This window comes from Colias philodice, chromosome 19 (genome assembly GCF_061535455.1).
Source record: "Colias philodice isolate Cphi_HAF_F1 chromosome 19, ilColPhil1 Martin Lab GWU primary, whole genome shotgun sequence".
NCBI classification, from domain to species: domain Eukaryota; kingdom Metazoa; phylum Arthropoda; class Insecta; order Lepidoptera; family Pieridae; genus Colias; species Colias philodice.
The window spans coordinates 6,730,915-6,755,201 of NC_143104.1; the positions used below are offsets into that span (position 1 = coordinate 6,730,915).

At 33.4% G+C, this 24,287-nt stretch overlaps 3 protein-coding genes across 3 annotated transcripts in view; 2 read left to right on the forward strand and 1 right to left on the reverse strand.

Moving 5' to 3' along the window:
* The window catches only part of dsx-c73A (doublesex cognate 73A), a 53,815-nt gene extending 40,015 nt beyond the window's left edge, over window positions 1-13,800 (reverse strand). The window contains exon 1 of the mRNA XM_089707228.1: window positions 12,917-13,800. Coding sequence (XP_089563354.1) covers window positions 12,917-13,708 — 792 coding nt within the window. The 5' untranslated portion in view covers window positions 13,709-13,800. The remainder of the gene's footprint in view (window positions 1-12,916) is intronic.
* Window positions 1-24,287, forward strand: part of LOC149480005 (uncharacterized) — a 340,612-nt gene that overhangs the window by 203,691 nt on the left and 112,634 nt on the right. The gene's annotated exons all lie outside the window — the stretch shown is intronic.
* Window positions 1-24,287, forward strand: part of LOC149480010 (elongation factor-like GTPase 1) — a 109,849-nt gene that overhangs the window by 45,320 nt on the left and 40,242 nt on the right. The gene's annotated exons all lie outside the window — the stretch shown is intronic.

Below are 24,287 nucleotides of genomic sequence, written 5' to 3' on the forward strand. Positions count from 1 at the left end.
AAAATACGTATAAAAAAAATTAATCTTAATTTTCAGTTTTATCCATAGACGTTGTTCTGTACAACCGCGAACACACGTTGCGTATTATTATAGGACTAGCCGTATTTGGGTCCAATAGATATAATTATAAGATGTCATTGTCAGAGTTACTCAAAATGGAGAAATAAACCATCCACGCGAAGACCGACATCCGCGCGGACGGAGTCGCGGGCGGAAGCTAGTTATATAATATAATAACATAAACCAGATAATTTAAATAAATGTTTTGTATTGGCTGCATACACATTACACAAGCTTAGGTAAACTAATTATGAAAACATTAAAATAAATTGCCATGACATGATTACTTGGCACTATTAACAATAACAATTTTACATAATAAATGCTTCAAAAGTCATTCATCTTGGAGAATTTGTCCCAGACCAAACAAATATACAATAAATATAAACTAACATTACGCGTGACTTTGCAAGCTTTGACGGCAGAAGTTATGCCTTGTCATTGTCACTAGAAATTTATAATTATTCACTCTATTTGTCTTTCAATGTGTTTGTCCATTTTACTTGACATTGTGCTATTTTTACCAACTTTACTTACCGTAATTTACTTTTCCATTTTAACATATTTGCATACAAAAATGGTCGGCGCAATCGTCTCTAAACGAATAACACTCGAAAATTCAGTTTAAACTCGTATAATGACTTTATAAACGAGCATAAATAGCTAACGGTTTAGCTCCACTTTATTTATGCAGGTAAATCTAAAGTTTAAATTTACGTGACACCTCTTTACACACAATGTGTAACTGAAAATAAAGCCCTTATAAAAATGTAACACTGAAAGTATTTACTGTTACACGTTACATGTAAAACGTTTTAGAGAGTTCAACGATTCAAATATATTTACTTGGAAACATTTGCAGTATTGAACTTTCAGAACGAATAAATTCGTTTTAAGCATAATTCAGCGAAAATGTAAGTAAAATTTTATTGCATACTTGTCATTCGTTAATCAACGACAATAAAATCCTTAATCCACTTTTACTGATATCACTGAGAGAAAGTCCAGTTTCACTTCACGTCATATCACCTTTCATATCAATACAATCCTTTTCTGCAATTTTACAATACGTAACCAGAGATTGCGTTTCTGAATTTCTGCTAAGCGTGTTATGACGGTTCACTGCCTAATGCCTATAGATGTTATCGCAGTTCAAACAGCTTTAGATGATCCGCGATGTGACCCTGGTTCAAGTACTTTACTGTAACATAACGGTTATACAAGAAAGGTAGCAGTACACCGCATTAGATGTGCCAAAAATATCAACTGCAGGCTAACATTAACCTCCTTCTCTTCTCAGTTTCCTAGAACAACCATAAGTCCATCGGTCTAGAATTTCTCCACTAGACATTTATGTAATTTTTCCCGTTTGACATCCGTAAAAGGGAGATTCGCACAGTCCGTGTATATGTACCGTAGCTATCGCGCGTACTGACATCATTGAATCCATTAAGATTTATATTACGTTTCTCTCACTTCCGCAGAAAGCTTGCGCTCGCAATGTTAAAGATACTCTTATAGCAGTTGTTTGTTTATGCTAACTTGAAGTTTGTTACAAATTTTATACGTCATAATATATACGAGTTGCAACTTCCTGTTTTGCTCATGCTAACATCTATTCATGTTTATTTTCAACTAGCTTCCGCCCACGACTTTGTACGTGCATCCCCGTTTTTCCCCGTTCCCGCAAGAATTTCGGGAAATCCTTTCTTAGCGGACGCCTACGTCCTAACATCTACCTGCATGCCAAATTTCAGCCCGATACGTCCAGTGGTTTGGGCTGTGCGTTGATAGATCACTATATCAGTCACCTTTGAGTTTTATATACAGTAGCACCTCTATAAGTCGAATATCAAAGGAGACGCCAAAAAATTCGAGTTATAGAGTTTTCAACTTATGGAGGATTTCGACTTAGGCGGATTTTGATTCGACATAAAGAGTTTGAGGTTTATTCTTATAAATTTTGAGTTAGAGAGGTAAAGTACATTAAAATTCAACTTGTAGAGGTGACAAACATGTTTTTATTTATTATAAATCTTCATTATTTCAAATCATTTTAAAATAAAAAATGTTGTGTGGTTTTATGAAACCACGGTAAAAGTGAAACTTAGGCACAAAATTACCGTATTAGTACGATAATTATCGTACGGTTCCGAACACTGCTTTATACCTACTCGGCAGCCGACCGTCACGCGACATGCGCTACACAGACCAAAAAGTTTGAGACGATGTAATAAAGTTTCACTTTAAAATATGGCATTAAAAAAAGTCAGTATTTCTTTTGCTTTCGATAATTTGATTGTTCTCTAGCATTATCTAATCTATAAAGAACAGAAAATTTTTCTTCTTCAGAGATACTGGTTTGCTCTATAAAATTTCGTAAGGTATTCAATGCGGTTCTTGCCCCTTTGATGGAAACGCATGGAGCGCATGTACTATTCACGTCTTCTATATCTTAATCATTAGTATCGGTTTTCTGAGCTACTGAATCGATAATTTCGTCATCAGATACCTACTTAATGCCAACACGTGTTTAGTTGAGTCATAAATTTATTATCGTATACTCCTAAAATGTTTTCTAAGAAACAATTATAGTGTACTGCACTGTCGGCAAGTTGTTAAAGTCCAAATGATCAAGTTACAAAGATTGTAAAATAAAATGTTGCCATGTTCGAGATACAGAGGTCAAATTTAATTTTTAGAGTTATAGAGTGAAAATATGTACCAAAATGGCTTGGAGGGACTCGGTGATTATTTCGACTAACAGAGGGCCAAGATTTCAAGTTACGGAGGTTTTCGGGTTTGAAGGGAAGGGAACAAGACATTTTTTCGAGATTTGGAGGTTTTTGACTTATCGAGGTTCGACTTAACGAGGTGCTACTGTATATAGATAGATAAAGCTATTTTGTAAAAATACAAAGTAAAATTAACAAATTCAAAGAAGTTTTATTTACGCTACTTAAAATAATCATCTCGTTATTTCATCTTCAGTAATCTAGATGATGATGAAGATGACTATCATTGAACACTTTCCATCTCTCTTCTTACTACTAGTTGATGCTTCATTTAACACACACTTCATATATTTTAATTGTAACTTAACGCATTTAAAATTGACTCGAGATGTGCTCCAGGCTACCGGATGCAGGAAAAGTAATTATAACGTATGTAGGTACAAAGTTTTATGTAATCGCTCCAAGGTAATTGACATAACGAAGAGTACTTCGTTTATTTTTAAAACGTAGCTTATTATAAGGCTCGGACTGTTTTTCTTAATTGTTTGTAATCGTTCAACTTCAGAATCAGTCTGGGAATATGATATCTTCCTAGTGAAAATGTTAGTTACATTCTTCATTGAAAATGCCCGTTTCTCTTATCAAAGATCGAGAGTAAATGGTTAATTTGTTACTTAACATTAATTACCTTTGTAACGTAACCAAGCTATCGATTGGTTAGATCAATTAACAGTAGATAGTCAATACATGTGTTGAGAGACTATCAAACGATCTCAGCAGTGAATTAATTTCACTTTCGATTATAATGAATGAAGAGGTCAGGTGGTCTAATATATTTTTTGCTCGAGGCCCACATTACCTAATGATGCATGTGAAGTTTTGATTAATGTAATTACTCTATTGTGAATTATGTTCTGAATACGTCATTTGATTGTTCCTTTTTGTTGCAGGTAAGGCTGTTATATTAAAATATGGACGTACTGTGATGTATATGGTAAGGAAGATTTTAATAATTTTTATCAGACTATATTAGATACATATTTGTTATCATTTAGATGGCATTTTTATATTTAAACAACATATAACAATCTCGATTAAAATATGCAGTATTCATTGATTTTTAATTTTCGCACTAGAGTCTCGTACCACGCGTCAATTAATATCATTCAAAATTGACACTTGTCGTAATACACATACCTATTACTTTCACCTTCTATAATTTTCCACCTTATCATATACGCTAAGGGCTACACTAATGATCGTTTTTGACAGATCCGTGTTTCTGAAAGTTAAATGCATAGCTGATACGTCTCACGTGAAAGTAAATGGTAATGAGTATATGTATAGTAAATATTGATTTAATTTATTTTTATTGATCGTTCGAGATGTAAAAATTAAAATAAGAAGAGAGCTGTCATGTTAAACCATCGCTTACGATTACATAACTTTGTTCATCGTGTGTAGTATTTTTTCAAATTGTTTAATTACAATGAAATTATTACATGGTCAGGTGAAATTAACGAGGTAAATATTATATCGCCTTTATAAGCCAAAGTAATATGTTGAATTTGGCACGGAACATAATTTAAAAAATAGCTCCTACCATTTATAAGCTACTCCTATCTTTGTAATTAAAACTTTATCACCGAACGTAATCGCATTTAATTAAAACACAAGAAGCTTAATGCCGCAATTTGTTTGAACAAAAGAAAAACCATTCAGAATCCGTTCATACTTCAAATATTAGGCGAAGTCTTTAGTCTTTTCGCTGCACGAGAGCCTTTCAAAGCAGAGGCTTGACAATGTTAATGTAACGGACATTCGGTAAACATTTATTCGAGCTGTTTGTCACAAGTGCTTTATGGTGCTCCAAATACATGGGTAATGGTACTGTTCACAATTTGCCGAGAGTGAAAATGTTTTCTAACTCCGGCCGTTCAATTAACATAGTTGTGTGTACTTTCTAGCTATTGAAATTGATATATAATAGCTGGCTGCAGCCTTGAAGTTTTAATCGAATTATTAGACAACGGTGTGGGTTATCAGTTTTATGTTGATTTTATAATAAATTGCCGCGCTAGCCTTTTTAACATTGTCATAAAATATAAACTTCAACAAACTGTGCGTTATTAGATGCGTTTTTTTTTTTAAATACGTGAATTATTATTTTTTTGCTTTAATATTTAAAATAGTAAAGGCTCATTTGTGTTTGCTCTTACTTTTTAAAGCGTAGGAGCTTGACAATTTTCATATGACAATTATGTACAGGATTCAGCTTACTTTATTCTAATTAAGGCCTGAAAGAAACCGATGTCCTAATTCATTATTAAATCACACTAGATATCGTAATTTACAAATTATGTAACATTAAACACACGCCAGCATTATCTAATAAAGCTGTCATAGCATCGATATTTGTATTGAGTTGTAAACTTCCAAACATTGCGGTCGTATCAATGTGGAGCCCATTCGGCTTTAATTACCTGTCATTCATGGCTAGGCAATTACAAAGAGTATTCAAGCATGGCTCGTAGGTAATTATTAAAAACCGCTCAATCACGGACAATTTTACTGAAGCGGCCTGAGTCCCGCTCAATCTGTATCACTGACTCATCATAAAATGTTTTAGTCCTGTCCTTCTATTTGTTATTTAATTGGATTAGTTTTGCTTCGTTAAACAAGGAGTCACGATTTCGATGTAATGGTAATTGACTTTTCATTATGTCTAGACTATTTGTTAGGCATAGAGGCTTGCCTTGTATTGACATGTTGACATGACGATGTCTTCGAGCGAAAGAAATCGTTGGAACATGGCTTTATTTTATCAAAAATCTACTGAACTACTAACTGACTTAAAGTACGTGATTTTGGCTTAAATTAATAAAAACGACAAAAATAAACAAATTTGTCCGACGCACGTTGCAATTAATTGTTTATCTTTTTCTTAAACTGTCTTCAGCAATTTGTCTACAGTGCGTAATAACATTAAGTAAGAGCGGGGACACACGATGCGTTGCGGCGGCGGTGCGGCGCCGGAGCGGTGTCGCTGCGTCGTCTTACATAGAAATATCTGTGGCATGTCACACGATGCGCTCCGGCGCCGCACCGGACTTGTAACCACCAAGACGAGGCGGGGAGGGGTGAATGCGGTGCGACGTCGGAGCGGCACCGCTCAGTTGTTTTGCGTCACAAGGAATGACACGCTGTGCAACGCTGCTACGACGCCGCTGCGACATAAAAACGTTACGGCGCCGCACCACTCGTGTGCCCACTGACACGGTGAAATCTTTGCGGTGCGGCGCCGCAACGCATCGTGTGCCCCCGCCCTAAGACGTAGAGACATGATCGCAGGAGCGATCGTGAAGATATCTTGATAGCAAAAACATGTTTATTCTTTGTTCACCGCTCTCTAGTGAATCTTTCGGTTCTCGTATGGGAATTTTATGTCAGATACGATTTCTTTTAAAATTATTGTACCTTTTTGGTTCATGTTTAAGTTGAAAGGTCCTGAATATTTTATATTTACTTTATGTTTTTTTGCAGTTTAATATTAAAGACTAAGACGCATGTCATCAAATTATTATAAGAATAATAATTCGGGTTTTGAAACCGTTGTGAAATCTTAATTATCTCTTTTCTCACTACTTTATTGGTTTGTGTCGTACGTATATTAACTTGTTAGTGAAAGAAACGGAACACAGGTTACATTCATATATGTCTTTTTTGTATAATAAGTGACAGTTATAATGTTTATTGGCTAAATAAATAATAGCTAAATGAAATCTTTTTACCTTTTAAACTACTCAAGCGCTGACCTTATAACTGTTTCGTCTAATTCCGTGGTAAACAAAAAGAACTTAAATTCTTTCGGTAAGACAGCAAACACCATAGATTATTTAGTTCATCGAGAATTACGCAGATGAATTGATTCTGTACACTTTCTACAATTAATTTGTTTGTTTCGCTTTCTTGAAACATATTTGTTTAATGTATCTTGATTTTTTATTGCAAAAAACTTCATATACAATTGGTACCTATTTATGAACTGAGTTTAATATACTTGCGGCTTGGTGTTGCGGTTCCGCTCAGTTTGACGCGGTGATAAAAATAAATACATAGCCAATAAATAAAATATAGCCATTTATTTAAAAAAATGAATCAAAAATAAAATTGCTTATAATAGATAATATTTTGCTGTTATTTAAAATGTAAGTCCAATAATTTGGGAGTTTAAATTCGGTATAAATGTTTAAAATAATACAAAAATGTTACTACTGATCTTAACAAGTAGAATGCATTTAAGCTTTTTGCTCCACAATACACATGTCTTTATCCGATGGAATCATAATACTTTTTTTTACCTTATATAGGAAGAATGCTTTCTTATAATCTGGCTTATATACGAGTGACCGTTATATAAAAACTGAACTTGTTTGCAGTACAGCGATGATATATATGCGCATTATTTAACCGTTTCCGCACTGACTTGTGCCGCTACAAATCTATCTTAGATTATGTATTTGCTTGAAAAAATATGTGTCAACGAGTTTCATACAAACCTGTTAGTGTCATCCTCAGTACCGTAAGGTATATTTATGGAGTGCATCAATTCAAAAGGTTTTTCATACGCCCTTAGTGGGAGTTAACTAACACTAGGAATGTGAGATTTCTTGCATTCTAGAACAGTTAAGTTACATAATAAATGAGCTCTGTTAAGAGACGCTTGAAATATCTAGAATTTTAATAGCAGTATGGGCCTTAGATAACTTGTATATAAATATGAGTATATTTGTATGCAATTTGTGACCAAAATACGATCAAGTAAGCACAGTAAAATGTGTACAAGAAGAAAATAAGAATCCACTTGTGAAGTAATGATAGTAGAAAATTATCCATATTTTAATAGCAAATATATTTATAGATTCCGTCCATTGAAATCTATTTCACTGCGTTTATTACATTTTACAATTATAAAACTCGATTACGAATGTACGTAAAAAGCGAATAAATGACGGACTGATCGTGACATACAAATTACATGACATTAACCGAGCATAAAATGAAATAAAAGTTTTCTCATCGTACATCTGCAGATTGAAATCATAAATAAATCTTGTTCTGCAGAATAATTTAATTGACACATATAGCGTAATAGTAATTTTATAACAGTTTATTATTACGCAGTATTTTCATTAAACCTGAGTGTTATAGAGAAATTATGGTGTGGACGTTAAAATTGCTTAATACAAAGTTATAAATGACAAATACGAAAATAACATCGCCATTACAAATAAATGACTAAAGAATTGCTGCATCGTTATCCCTTTATTAACTTCATCATAGCGTAATGACTGTCCCATCTAAATTATTACATATTCTGTTACTCTTAACAACTTCTCGTTAAAGTCTAATAATATCCAATCCTTATTTAATATTTTATATCTTAGGTTTTTACCTACTTCACCTTTGAATTATTCTCTTACAACCGTCTTAAATTTTAAGTCAAGTCATTTATAATAAGTAGTAGACCTAATGTGTTAAAAAGGCTCATTATACCAAATCACTATACAGTACTACACTTAGTACTACATGTATGTATATCAATAGGCCACGTGGCAACGAATGATATTATGCAATAATGCAATAACAGATGGCCTTGAACGAATAATTGAGAAGTCAAAGTCGGTCGTCGCACGCGGCGGATGCACAAATTGCGTGGAGCACGAAACCCGTCCGTCATTACTAGTTGCTAGCTTACATCCACATTACTATCGGTAACGTTTAATTAATACACGTTGTTATAGATGTCGTAGCGGCTTCTTGAATTTCTCCTTTTTTAGGTTGACTAATTGATTGTTTGTAAATTATTCATTATTGTTTTATCTTATCCTGTGATGAAATCTGTATGATCTAGTAATTGTTATTGATTGAGGCATAAGCAAAGCAAACAATAAGAACGTCCATTTGAAATAACGCTCCTACTTTTCAAAAGATTTTGGGCATCTACATACATTCTATAAACTCACAAAATTTACATGCCTTATAAAGCGATGCCTACCTGTAATTTAGATACGTAAATAAATACTAATGTTTATTTTAAGTTAATTTTGAATTGTTTGAACAAAAAATTATGTATCTAGTTGGTAAGCCTTTTTTAAATAAATAAATAAATAGTGTTACTGTAGAAAAGCATGTAATAAAAGCACTCAAATTTAGCAGACCTTCCTTCAATGTACACATATGTTATCAAGTTGTCAATAGATCCTCCATATTATAATCTTAATCCTAGAATCATCACTTAATACCAGACTTGAGCATCCGTACAGCCTTAATTAATTCATAAATGCAGATATCAATACGACCGTTTCTTTAATGATACAGCTAATGTAAATCAGGTTATGATAGCACATTTTGTCCTGATCTATAGACATACATATACTGTCCCAGAATTCCTCACGTAGCGTTTAACCGTAACTTTGGCGGGCTGTCGCGAAATTGCCATGTACACGATGTAATTGGCATGATAATGTTTATAAAAATTATTCTCTAACGTTATTAGATGCGGAATTTTATCGGGCCATTCCAATGTCAGTGGGTAATTAGGACTCGGTGCAGTTAAATTGACGTGAAGTTTGCTGAAATGGTAGTTAAGATTTAACTAGAGTAAATACAGTTTGATAGATTACAGTAATTTGAATGTTATTGGATAGTACACGTATACAAAGTGTATTAAATTAAAAACAGATGAATCTGCTTTACAATGAGCACCTTTATTAGGAGTGAAACTTAAATATATGATAATTCACAAACAACAAAATAAAGATATTAAGTAAGTTAATAATATTTATGGTTACGCGAAATAGTGACCAAATGCTACTCTTTAAAATGAGAAAGTTTTAATGCATTTAAAGTGTAAAATAATACCATTTCGAATCGTTAGTTATGCAAACATTATTCAATTCATTTAAAAACCATAAACGAAAGCTGAGAACTCATAATTGATTTGGACAATGTCACAAAAATTAATTGTTTTGTTACGCACGTCTTTACAGTAGCTAATATCTGTAATAATTTTGTTTTCTTTTTTATCAATATTTAATTCACAACACAAAATTGATTTAACTCAACACAACGGTATATGTGCATATCAGGTTAAAATTTCAAAATGACAAAACCATCTTTAATTCATTGAAATATTACGGGGCTTGAAAGTTTAATTTTTATACGCCGTTAATTCGTACGAATTTTGTAAAGTAAAATAAAGATCTACTTTTCTTATAAATCTTATCCACGAACCGTGCATTAACCACCATATGAACTAAAATAACTGACTACTAGTAACCGGACATTCTCAAAGTTACACCTGTGATGTTTTATCGAACATTTAACAAAACACTTTACACTCGGTCGCGGCTCACAACCTAGTTATTTGCTTTCGTACCTAAAGTACTAAAGTACGCCCTTTCTCTTGCAAACTGTAATATAAACACGGCTATCGACTTTCTATCCGTAATGCGTACTGATTAATTAGTTACGATTAGTATTTTTAAATCTATTATCTTTGCGATTCGTACCATTTCGATCAATTATCATTTTAAAGAACTATTGTAACTTTATTCTAGTTTATAAGCTGTTTAAAGTATATATTATCTACAATCATGTTGTGGTTACATTTAGTTGGTAATTACTGAGATATTATATCCCTATAGATTAAGAATCTCGTATACCTACTACTTGATTTTTTCATACTTTAAAGTCAGATTTTACTCACAACTTTGGCTTTCCAAATTCTTAAATGATACCGTAAGAATGTTGGTGAAATCGGATCTTTAGCCTTTTTGATGAAAATTTTAAATATCTGATATGATGTAAGGATACTTGTTTTAAATTTTATTATAATTTGATATTTATTTTACTTCTTAGTAAATAATCTAGTAGAAGCTTCGCTGCCAACTCTTTTCATAGACATTGTCGTTTACAGTCCAACATTTAACGCCAAATAAACATAACCAAACACACAAATCGCTAAAGCCATATCGTACTTATTATTTACTATTAATGTTTTAATATTTGCTTTTGCAGTTAACATTCTCAGTCGGACATTATCCGATGATGTAGATTTGCGCATAAAATTTTACGATCCGAACGAAATGAAACTGTTTGAACTGAAGCCTTTCTCGCGTTAACAATGCAAAGAACTAACGATGGTATATTTAAAACGTATTAGTGACGTTGCGTTTTGAATGATCGGCATTTAGAAAAGCTTAATATGATCGTGTGTTTCATGCGGGTGAAAGTGAAAAGAATATTGTTCCCAAGTAAAATTTTTCTGTCCTAAGTTGGAGTTCCGTAAAGCGGCTTGGCGTTAATGAGATGAAAGTTGGGGCTTGGACGCTTGGCTTGGCTTGCGTTTCTTTGCTTTTTGACCTTTTGTTCGCTACTGGTGCTCTTTCGTTTTCAGTTAAGTAGGGTTATATAAATTAATGACATCTCAAATTTTTATTACTTGGACTTTGGTTTTTCAATTTCGTGTCTATTTGTGATAGTTTCCTTTTAAGTGATAATTCTAAAAGTTGACGACAAATATTCAGGATAAATTTAGAAAAATCATATTTAATAATAGCTCTTTTTGTTCTTTTCGAGATTTCTCATGATAATTTTATAAGTCTAGATTGAAAAAAACTTTTGCAATTTATCACAATTTAAAAAATAGTCCGTACAAATTTAAAAATTAAACCCAAGCTAACCTTTAAGCCTTACCTCCTAACTAGAGCACGGTAGTCGAGTAAACTAAACAAAGTTCAAGAGCAAATGTTTGAAATCATAAACTAACACCGCAAATGTAATTCAGTGACATCTACGGACAAGAGAAAACTAAACTTATTCAAGAAAATTCAGTCATCGTTATATTGTAGAATAATCTGTATTATGTATTTTAATTCAGGATCATATTATGTTATGCTTATCAGGATGTACATATCAAATTCACATAATTTCTTATTAATCTCAAATTATCTTCATTAAATAGCATTCTTAATTGATGATACCAATTTGTGTATAAAGTAGAATTATAAAAAACTTACTTTTTCATTATCAGGGTAATAAAATAAAAATACACATTATTCACACACCTAAAACCATTGTTTTTCGCTCGAGTAACTACTGCACTAATTTCTGTTATAAATATCATTCACGGGCTATAAAAGTAAAAATAAAAGACATTTACATAGGTATGAGAGAAATTAAAAGCGTAATTAAATAAAGCTTTTATTAATTTCGTCATAACAGTGAAAGTGCTTGTTTAAAAGTATTCATCTATCATTTTTCTTGCACGGAAAATTAATATTTCTCGTGAGGCTCCACGCTTTTTGTCCAGCGCTTGCAAATGAGCTTCAGTTAATGATTGAATGTGGATAAATTTTACCGATAATTACTCCGCTTTTTATAGCACTTAACTAATGGAGTCCATTCTCACTGAAGCCTCGAGTTTTTGTTTCAATCACGGAAATTGTATGTGTGTAAAACTTGCCAATAATGAATATTTATTGAGTATAGTGAGATTTTTAACTTCCTGACAATAGCAGCTTCTGTTTATCGAGAGCCATGTGAAAATGCAAATCAGTTTGTATTGAACCGTTCTTAATATGCTAAAAGTTTACAAAGTATACGCATTTCTATTTAATACTGGCGTGGCATTCATTTTAAACTTTATACCAATAATTGATAGTTATAACTTGTAGAATGTAGAATTCAACGCATTAATAATTTATATGAGTACTGTCCACTTGAAAATACTCGCTAATTTATTTCAGTAATTACATTTGACCTTTTATATACAGATCACTTATGCAAGCCACAATGCTTTATAAAAAACTGAAAATTAAACAACTAGCAGCGGCGGAATGCATCGAGTAATTAGCTAAGTGTTATTGTAGTCAAATCATCGCGATAAAATGAAGTAATTAATACGATACACCTTTCCTTCGACATATTATCTTGAAACGTAGAAAAGGGAATAACTTCTATTTCATACTTTACTTTTAAATGACATAATTTATCTTTCTTTTTTCAAAGTGAAATGGAGTTTTTAAGAATTGTCTAGAAATCGATTTAGTACTCACCTCTTTTTTCGTCTGATCGTTGATCTTCACATGCGTCTGTTGCGGTTTGTCTCGCAGTGGTAGATATCCCTCGCGGCTGTCCGCTGGTTCCGTCGTGCTCTCCGTCAACGTCGTAGATTCCATAGATATTGTGGAAGGTCCGTCTGTGGAATGCTGGTCTGTGCTGAGAGTCGGAACTACCGTTTCTTTCATAACCTCATTGGTAGTCCCGGCCGTTTCAACAGCAATCGTTTCTGTGCTATCGCTATTCGTGTTCAACGTCGATGCTGTATCCTGAACTGTTGGCGTTTCTGTCGTTCGCACTGGCCGGATAGAGTAATGTTTGGTCGGCCGAACGGTAGCCGGCGCTTTGGTGGTTGTAGACTCGGTTTTGATGGTTTGCGTTATTTTAGTTTCAACAGTTGGGACAGTCTCCGTTGGGGTGGTTCTGTGCGATGTCTTTTTTGTCTTCGGCGGAATGGTTGCGGTAGGACGAGGGGCTGGGAGGGTGGTTTTTATTCTGTTATGCGATTTTCTAGCCATAGTTGTGGGACGTTCGTTCATTGTGGTCATGGTGGCCGCGTCATCCATGGTAGTTTGTACGGTCGGGGGCTGTCTATCGGCGGGTGGGTCTAAATTAGATTGTTTAGGGGTTCGGGACGGTGGGAAGAAGTAGTCCATGATCGATGGAGATTTGTTTCGGTTGTTCGGGATCCATGACCAAGGGTTGAAGTCGATGAGCCGCGGCCTGGGTGGTTCGACGGCCGATGCGAGAGCGGCGAGCGCAATGAGTACGTACAGTGGGCGAGTCATGTCGCGGCGTGCGTGCGGCCGCGGTGACGATCGGAGCGGGACTGCGCCTGCGCACGGCAAGCGAACGCACCACCGTTCACCCGGCTCATTTCATGGGGTCGCGTTGCAAATGCACGCGGGCATTGCATACGCGTGAAAGTTAATGCAATCCTTTCGGTAATAGGATAGTGGACGTCACATGTAAAATAAAGTCGCCGTGATTATAGTTGAATGTGTTTTCTTCAACAAAAATTATTTATTAGATAGTTATTGATTAGTTATTATTATAAGAAGCTATTTAAACTTGTTTCTTTGGTAATGCATTTATTACATTCCAATTTTTTATGTTTTTGTATTTGGATTATCAGCATTTTTCTAACACTTATTTTTGATAATGCTAAGGATGAGAACATTTTGAATGACATCCATAGATACTATAATAATATTATAATATAAGACTGTCTGTCTGTTACTCAATCACGCCTTAACTACTGAACCAATTTGCATGAAATTTGGTATAGAGATATTTTGATACCTGAAAAAGTACATAGGCTACTTTTTATCCCGGGAAATAGGATAGGTTTTATCCCGGAAATCCCACGGGAACGGGAACTATGCGGGTTTTTCTTTGACTGCGCGGGCGAAGCTGCGGGTGGAAAGTAGTAGCGATATTCTAATGCATTTCATAAGAGATGATGACTTTACCGCTATCCAATCATAGGCGTTTAATTTTCCAAACGCCCGAGCTGAACCACGTCTGCCACCTAAAATTGATAAAAATCCAACGGAGTCACCGCAAACCGTGTAATGTTCACAGATCACTTCTGCACGCTCTATTTAAACTCTTTATTTATATTTACATTTTTTCAACTCCCACGATGCATTATCGTGTCCTAGATTTTGTGGATGTAACGTTTAAGATGCTTAATGAATTAAATGAATTTAAGCATTTGTGTGCACTAGAAAAATAAATATAGCATATCGTATTAAACCGTTTTGTTGTTAAAGCATCTTATTGGAAATCTATACGATATATTTATGAATTTATCACAGGTTTATCAACCGGGTATTAACGTGTAGAACGCGTCAATTATATGCTATTCTCTACGCTAGTTTAAATCTGAAACGGAAGAAAAAGTTAAGTAGGTAGGCAGATAATGATCCACAAGCATTCACTACTGGTGTGTCGCATTGTTTCGGATCCGATAAGAGAGTTATCTGGTGAGAAAATGTGAACTTCGTATGACGAGTTAATACAGAGGGATATTGCTGTGAAAGTCGAACTGTTTGTGCTAGGGATTCTGTAAGCACATCGGAGTAGGATGAAATATCTTAGGGACGGATGTTTGTTATTGAAACTGAAAATATTTTGGTTATAATTTTGTAATAATTTGGATAAGATGCATAAAGGTAACGTAAAATTATATATTTCAACCGAATCAGCTGAGAGCAGTTTAAGGGTCAAGCTTTAATCTTCCATCAAATTAGTCGTATGATTATGATTGATGAATACCACACGAATACAAAATACAAGACAATACGAATTTAACTTGGCCCAAAGGAAGCTATGGTATATTTTATGGCATCTTATTTAATATTAATGATTTAATCAGACATGAAACGAATCATGTATTACTTGTTAACATAAGAAAATGGGCACTTGTAACACTCCAAATCAATCAAACTTATACTTTATAATGGAAAACATTTTCGGAAGTCAATTTAAACAGTGGGAGGGCATACAAAACACTAAAGAACAACCTTCTTTTCGGAAGTCGGTTAGAACAACAGCAGTAAGTTGTTCCCACACCCACCCACATACGATGCATTGACATTGACATACAAACTGTACTAATACACTAGTATGATATAAATACAATACAATAGTATGATTGATGTCACTAGTACGATATAGATACATACAAACATTCCATTTTATTATTCCCAGCTTTGTAAACATATTTTTTTTATTATTGTGTCGTACGCGATAACATACAAAAAAATTAAAACATTCCTAAAATCATCAGTAAATAAATTAAAGATCCAGAATGGATGAACCGATTTCGTTAATTTTGCTTTTATAAAATGCCTTGAAGTACGAAGATGGTTCTTATGGAGGGAAAACTTAAACCGGGCCGAACCCATAGTTTTCAATAAAAACAAGTAACTAAATCATCATGTATATTTACTCAGTTAAAAAATAACTTTATCCGTTCGATATTGATTACATTTTAACAATCACATTAGATCTTTACAAATGCTATTAACCTTTCATTCTACCAAAAAAAATGGGATGATTGCTAATTTGCTATTTAAGTACTGTATAATATACGTACAGCAAATTAGTATTAGACGTCGAATTTACACAATTGCCGTCGAGTGGCAAACATAAAAGAATCCCATTATCTTCTCTATATATCGTATTATAATCACAGTTTCTCTTAGGTAATTGAATGATCGTTAAAAGCAAAAGTGGCTTCGTGACAAAAAGGCCAAAGAATTGGACAACTGTGACTTGTGAGAGGTTCGAGTTAGGACAAAAGTAATGATTTAAAAGACAATCAGTTAGAAATTTAGGTCCACTTTAACCATTATGTGAATTTTACTCAACTGTCAATTGCTTATGTATTTTTGTGTTAGTGGCAATGATATTTTATGTATAGATACGTTATATACTCACAATATATCCAAAAAAAATGCTTCATATGCAGTGTCAGGCACACACAAATACAATTTTCATTTTACTTAATTTATTACATTGACAGACTGTATAAGAGAGATGGCTTTAATAAAATGATATAAACAAAAAAGACAAAGATAGTTTGTCACTTCCGCGCAGGTGTAAGCAAAAGTCATAAGAATTCACCAATTAAATATAAATAAACAAATAGTTGCCATGGTAATTGGCATAGACTAACGACACAGAAGGTTCAATGATATAGATGTTAGGTTTCCTGCACAAGTAAATAAATGTGACAATTTCATTTACTATTTTATGATTATTATGATGTCGTATTAAAATGAAAAAAAAAACTTTTTTGGAGATATAACTGTATTAAGTATTTATTACTAGCTGTGGTGTTCGTTTTCAGTCATCATCATTTCACCCGATAAACACCCACTGTTGAGTATACTGCATAGTCCTCCTTGGCTCCTTAACCCTAGAAAGATAATCATATTGAGTAGTACGGGAAAGATAGTCATGCGTCAAATTTACGCATGTTTTTTAGTTAGCTCTAAATCGCGGTATATTTTTTTTTCTACAAATTGTAAGTTATTATATATTTACAGTTATATTAGAATAATTAATATCACAAATAATTTATTTATAATTATTTTTATACATATAAAAAAACGAAAACATTAAACGTCTGCTTTAAATCTACAATTCTTGTAACACGTATTATTTCGAATAAAAATTTATTTTTTACCACAATTATCAGACCTTTTTATATGTTATATATATATTGTACATATATAGTTATATGAAAAATTTGTGAGAAACAAGTTTAGCACATATCAACGTATGCTGACGACATATAACTATGTTACATTTTTTGCAGGACGCATTTGCCTTTCGTCATATTTCAGAAGGACAAAAAGTATGGTAAATACGTTTTTTTTACTGAAGGCCTCCTCAGTACTTTCTTACGATGTACCAGATACTTCATTTGGCAACAAATTGGAAATATTATCACGCAAATATCTTATCAAAGCTGGTGATTCTAAACGCCCACGCATAAACAAAGAAGACAGTTCCATGCTTCTAAATTTCATGTTTTTTTTACTCAGATGTTTTTGTGCTTTGATGTTGTACATTGTGGCTATAAATTTAATATGCAATATTAATGATTCCATAAAATAAAGCCATTGGACATCTCATTGTCTTCCTACTATTGAACATCAGGGGACATATTCGGTCTAATGCATCTACTCCGCTTTTTGCTTGAATGTAATATATCATCTTTGCTTTGTACCTCATCGGGAAAAGCTTCTTCCGTGTCACTTAGCTCGTCATCTTCAATTTCGTGGTTCTCCTACTTCACTATTGGTATCTTCACAGGGACCTTCATCACTTTGCATAAGAGCGGCCAGTATAAAATATTCTTCCAATTTTCTATCCCCAATTGTTTTCTATATTTGCTTCAATATGTATAAAAATAAATTTTTAACATAAGGCACAATATACAGTAATAATAAGCTAAAAATATTCAAAATACCATAGAAGTCAAAATCTTAAAAGTCACGGTAAAGATAATCATGCGTAATTTTGACTCACGTAGTCGTTATATTTCAAAATCGATTACACTAACTTTATTGACAACTATACCATAGGGTAGCTCTCAGTGACATATGAAATGTCCTATACGCACAGTTATGGATTCGCGACATTTAAAAAGATACAGCTATATTTCGAAAACGCAGGAGTCATTTTGACGCAGACTATCTTTCTAGGGTTAAAGAACTCCATAAGGACCGATCTTACGCTATTCGTTTCAAGGCAGTTCCCGAAACCCGTACAAGGTCATCACTCCAACTTGTAGGATAATTATAATAATAGTGGTGCCTAGATGAAAAAAAAGGATGAAATAAAAGAAAGGATGAAGTATAAGCCTTTTTTATCTAAAACACAAATAAAATTTATGTTCAATAGCTATTTACAGAAAAGCAAATAGCATTTTTCGTCAGTAGCGATAATCTTTTCTTTAATGTATACGTATATTCAACTTCATTTTTGCAAACAAACATTTTTGCCATCACGATTTCATTGTATATAATAAATAGATACATTTGTTAATTATATGCACTGTGTGGATTTAAATATAAAAATAATCAAGTATTTACCCAAATCGAAATTAATAAAATAACCGTTCTATTTTCAATAATCGTATCTACATGATAATCTTTGAACACAGTGTACGCTAGCTTTGTCACACTAGTGATTGAAGCAATGTTTTATCCCTTTCATTATTTCAATACACGTGTCAAGCAAGTGTCATTCATAAAGAATTGTAAATTGTTATTTTTACTCTTAAACTGTAATAATTTAATATATTTTGCTGTGATATGATATTCCTTTATCTTTCTTTATTTTTTTGCACGAATACGTGCACTTTCTGAACACACAGGAAGGCATTTTCGACAACTTTAATGTACCCATCGGCACATGCGCTCACTGGGACCAGTGACAATCTGACTGATTGCATTGGTCCCAAATAGGACCAATTCACGGAATCAGTTTTGGTGCGTTGATGACGTATCTACCTCTTGTTTCTATATATAATATCATTGGTTAGTGGGTGAAAATAGTTTCCGAGAATCAGACTTTTAGTATAAAAGATCTTATACATTGTAGGATGGTTAGCAAAAGTCATAGAACTAATCACGACTCCTTGCATTGAATAAACATAGGCACGATTTTAAAACCAATGCATAATAAGAGAGTATTGTTTGCAAATTCTCTTGAATATTTCCCACCGATCTATGAGCGCTTTTTACGGAACACTATTATCAACAAATAATATTATCCAATGTTAATGGCCGAATGTTGAACTTTATTCAATTGAATCGCATTTTTCAATTAGCTTTTTTATTCGCACATACATCTGCACCGGTGTGTATAATGTATATATCTCAATAGGATGTTTGTTTTTTGTAACTGTATCGGAAATTTTTGAACCATTATATTATCTTCAGTTACTATACAATAGAAACGAAACACATAATATACTCAGATAAATTATAAAATTTTGCACTCCGGCCAACCGCAAATTTTTGAATAACCAATAGGTAGCATGCATATTTTCTTCCTAACGTAACCTTTTTTCTTGAATTACACCAAATTCGTTTAATTTTTTTTTTTTTTTGATTAGTCTACAATAAATTGTTTAATATAATATCTATTCATCAGGAATGTGGTTTCAACTGTGACACGTATTTGAACCGACGCTTTCAGGTCTCAACAGATTTTATTGTACGTATTTATTTGTAAAGCGTGGCCGATTCTCATAGCGAAGCTCAAGGAATAACTGAACTTAATAACAGGCTCTACAGTACCGGGATAATCGTGCGAATGCTGCAAACACTTTTACACATCATTTCGTTCCTCTGTCCTTATGGTCTGAGTCCCTTGACCCTCTCCTGTGCCGTCATTATCAAGTGATTGCTGATCAAATCGCATTACGAGTTTTCAATGTGCAATAAGGTCGGGGAAATCTATTTCTGAATTAATGATGAGTAGGAATTGAGGGTTCGATAACCATGAGAAATTGAATTACAAAATGAATATACACAATTAAGATGTAAAAATATGAATTGTCCGGTAGTTAGCAAATAGTAGTGATAGTTAAGTATTTTGTTTATCATAACAACTAACAAAAATATTTAAAAACTTATACATCTGTGAAAGCTCATTCACACATCTGGCTTTCAAATTACATACTCTTATACTTTAATGAATATTAATATAAAAATTAAAAAGCAATACACAAACTATCACTTTGAAACTTCACTGTGCAAATGAATCATAAAATCAAATCCCGTAGTTGCAATATTCTATTAATGAGCTTACTCGCGATAAGCTGATTACCCAATTAACCCCACTCTATTTCGGGACACAATGTGGCAGGATATAAGGACAAACTTAGATTGTTTCCTCTATGGCTTTAGTTTAGTTTATTTTATGCTTCTTATTTGTGAAGTGTAAAGTTAGGCAAATCATTTAATTTTCTATATGTTGCGTGGTACGTTCGAGCTTTTAGCAATTAATATTACAAAGTAAGTCTGAAATTCTATTATTAATATGCAAGATTAATCTCATTCAAGAAGTAGTAAAATACGTATTAAAATAAGCATAGGCTAATTACTGATACTTGAACTCGGAATTCAAGTGTATTAAAATCGGTCGAGATTTTGTGAGTTAAATTGTAGTAAACAAACAAACAGATAAGCACAGATTTTATGACGATAAGTTGCATAGTTTCCGTGTGACTGACATCCAACATCATGCCAGGAGATTGATGTAAGAGAATATACAGAAGATATTTAATTCACACTCAATTTGTCAGCCAAGTATGGTGTAATGCTATATTTCCCGTAATTTAATTAACATTCCTGTTTGCCCAGTACTAAGAAGGTGGTAAAAAGTAGTTTTTCAATATTATAACACGGTAGCGTTGCTTCTACGGCAAAATTGATTCCCGGGTGGTCCCAATTAAGGATTCAATCAGTGGATCAGCAAATAGACGGAGAAAACAATCTCCATAGCCTGCCGTTTAATGGAATACTTTTTTATTTCATTCCCGTAATCACTTTATATTTCAAAGCCCAAGGATTGCATTACCTACGTGTTTATTGCGTTGTCTAGCCTCCGTTCTTATGGATTCCTCGAAGTGCATTTAATTTACTCAAAACGTTGAGGTTATATGATTGTAAATGTGTTTTTTATATACGTGGGAACATTGTGAACAGCTTCGACCGGTGACAATGCTGCGGATGCGTTACCTCTACACAGAGAAATGATAAGATTTTTTTGTCCAAATTATTACGGATGACATTATGCGAGAAGGCTTGTCCGTGGAAGCGACAGTTCTATCTGGTAGTTGCAGTTATAACCATTTACATAAATGTGTTGAAATTTTTGTTCTTACTGAACTGATAATAAATATAGTGAAACATTCGAATTAGTAAAGTAAATTAAAAACATTTTATAGTGCAATGCATAAAAAAATAACGTTGGTGGTTAGTTGCGATTGTATCTCGGACAAGAATCCTGGACTACTCACTCTTATTTAGCAAGAAATTTCGCCCTCTTTAGTAAAACATTTCATATTTAAAATGCACGAAAACAAATCTCCACGTGAGCAAGCACTATGGAACTGAATTTGAATAATCAAAGAGAAATTGGGTTAAATATTAATCTCGGCTAACGAATCCCAGTTTTGAACCGCAATCCGCTCCACTCGTACAGTTCTCACCACAAACATATTGCTTACGGCGTATCCGTTTCGTAGAAACCATCAAACGTCTTGAAAATTAACCCGTTGATGTCTTTGTTTGGCGCGGCATAATGTGTATATTATGTAGTTTATTGGTTGACCGTGCGTTATTGTACGAGATTGTATAAGTTAGTAGCAAAGTTAGATGACTTTTTTATTTTCTCTACTGTGATGCAGTTTTATAGTTTCTTGTATGATTTTAGTTGTGTGTTATTACAATTTAAACTATTTATTCCACACACATTCGACACTCGTTTAAACGTGATCAGACAGAATATAATGTACTGAAATGCTTTTATTAAAACAAACATAAGTTAAACCCTGATTAATAAACACTTTACTCTAAAGAGACGAGGTGCATTTTCCGGTAAACCGGAAAATGCAATAATCCCGCCGGGTATTTACAAACCTTTTCACTTAAGTAACACCGAGGGACACGACTTACAGTTAGTTATTTATAGATCAAATTAATTCAATTATTTGACCTTCTAATAAGAATCGGATAATAAATTTATAGAAAAATAGATATAACTAAAATAGTACCTACTTATAATTAAAATTATAAGAGTATGGTCATGGGAAACAAATATTTGTTCTGTTAATGGAGAAGCTTCGTAATGTTACTTTTCCGTTAGAAAATAACTTTAATGCTATGAATGTATAGGTATGTTTTTAATTCTATTAGATTGATTGGTTTCTTCCTTTATCCTTTATGATTATTTCATTATTCGAATTCGATCATATCATTCATAAATATTGACCCGATGTAGATGCATTCCAACAATATTTTTTTAATAAGGAAATATAAAATGTTGCTTTCGAGGAAAACACGGCTTGAAATTTCAATAAAAACACTAATCGTAACTAACTCTTGACCCGTTCGACATAAGAGCCATTATAGAATGTTAAATGATAACGACTGTGGCGTTTTGATACGAAAATCACGAAATATTGAAATGATGCTAGTGGGATTACAGTTTAATTCAGTAAAGTCGTGGTGTCCTAACTGTACCGATTGTTACGAACGTCGCCAGAAACCTAGATTTTATAATAATACTGTAATATTTCGTCTGTAAGAGCTGTTGAACGTGAGTCGCTGTGAATTATATCTTGTAGTAACAGGACCGTTGATTATTTTTAATATAACAATATAACAAGCTTTTTGGAAAATGATTGAACGTAAATACGATATGTTTTTGGGGTATTTTTCTTTCTTCCAGAGTTTAAATATATTTCGCAAAGTGATAAATATATGCACTCCGATATAATAATAATAAATTAATGCATTCGCAATTTAAGGGCGATGTAGGGACCTTAAACTAAAATATTTCGTCGTAACTATTTGAAGTACATATTCAATACTTCGATGAGAATTTCGAATTTTGGTAAATTGCCGCCTAAAATTATTAATGTCTTCTCAGGTTCATTCACCGAGGTTTGTGACATCTGAAAATTATTTTTATTGGTACTTTACGGCTCATTTGTCGCTACGGTTTTATAACTAGACGCACCTGCGCCTTTAACCTCGTATTTCATAAAGAGCTTTTTAGCGCAGTGAATTTGTAAGTAAATTTTATAATTAAGCACTTAATACGTAATTACATCAAAGCAACAAAGAAATAAATAGCTTTATTATACAGCACACAGCGAAGTTTACGTAAATTGTAGCGCACGGTACAGTAGTGTAGAAAAGTGCGTTTTTATGAAGTACAGATGATTACAAACCACTCTATTACGGCCGTGTATTAACGGAAAGCGAATAGTTTTTTCGCCCTTCCCTCGTTATTAGATTGCAATCAATGATTGGCCACGGGGAGTAATGCGCGGGAGCAGGGCATGTCCTTTCTTTGCGGGAAATGGACGCGCAGCGCAATTGTAATTGGTTTAAAAGTCAAGGCAATCCAGGTGAGCTAGAGCCTGCGTGCACTGAGAGTGTATGTTACATAATCTGAAGAAGAATCGCTCGTATTTTTGATCGCAAGTTAGATAGAACGATTTGTTAGACAGTTTTCCTTTCACTAGTCAATACATTAATAACGGTTGTTTCTCTTTGATCTAATAATCTTATTGCTTGAATTTATGTTTGTACGATTTAAGTGCTTAAAACATAGTAACTAAAATATAAAACAGAAGGACCCAACACCTTCCTACGTATAAATAAATCATTGGCATTTATTTATTGTCAGTTAAAGCTTGTAGTTTAACGTCCTCCAATAAACATAAAATGGAAGACGAAATAACTAATTTGTTACATTGTTGCCCAACTTAAACTATACTGCACCTCTTTTAAACGTTTAAATTGCACTTCCTATGGGAATAGACTTGAAACCCGAGATCCGCTGTTACTAACATCGAACTACTCGATGCAAAGATTTATATGAATAGCGCGAACCGTGGGATAAACATTGTACTACATGACCAGGACTACTAAAGGAGTGTCGTTGAACTGTGAATATTGAAAGGACTGAAGCTATAACGATATGAGTAAAATGTATCAACTAACTGAGGGTAAATATAACTTCGTTCGTCTTGTAGAGTCGTGGTAGAGTCTATGCGTAAGCGAAAATCCGAAAAGTCGAGGTTTGATTCTATTGGGTGGCACG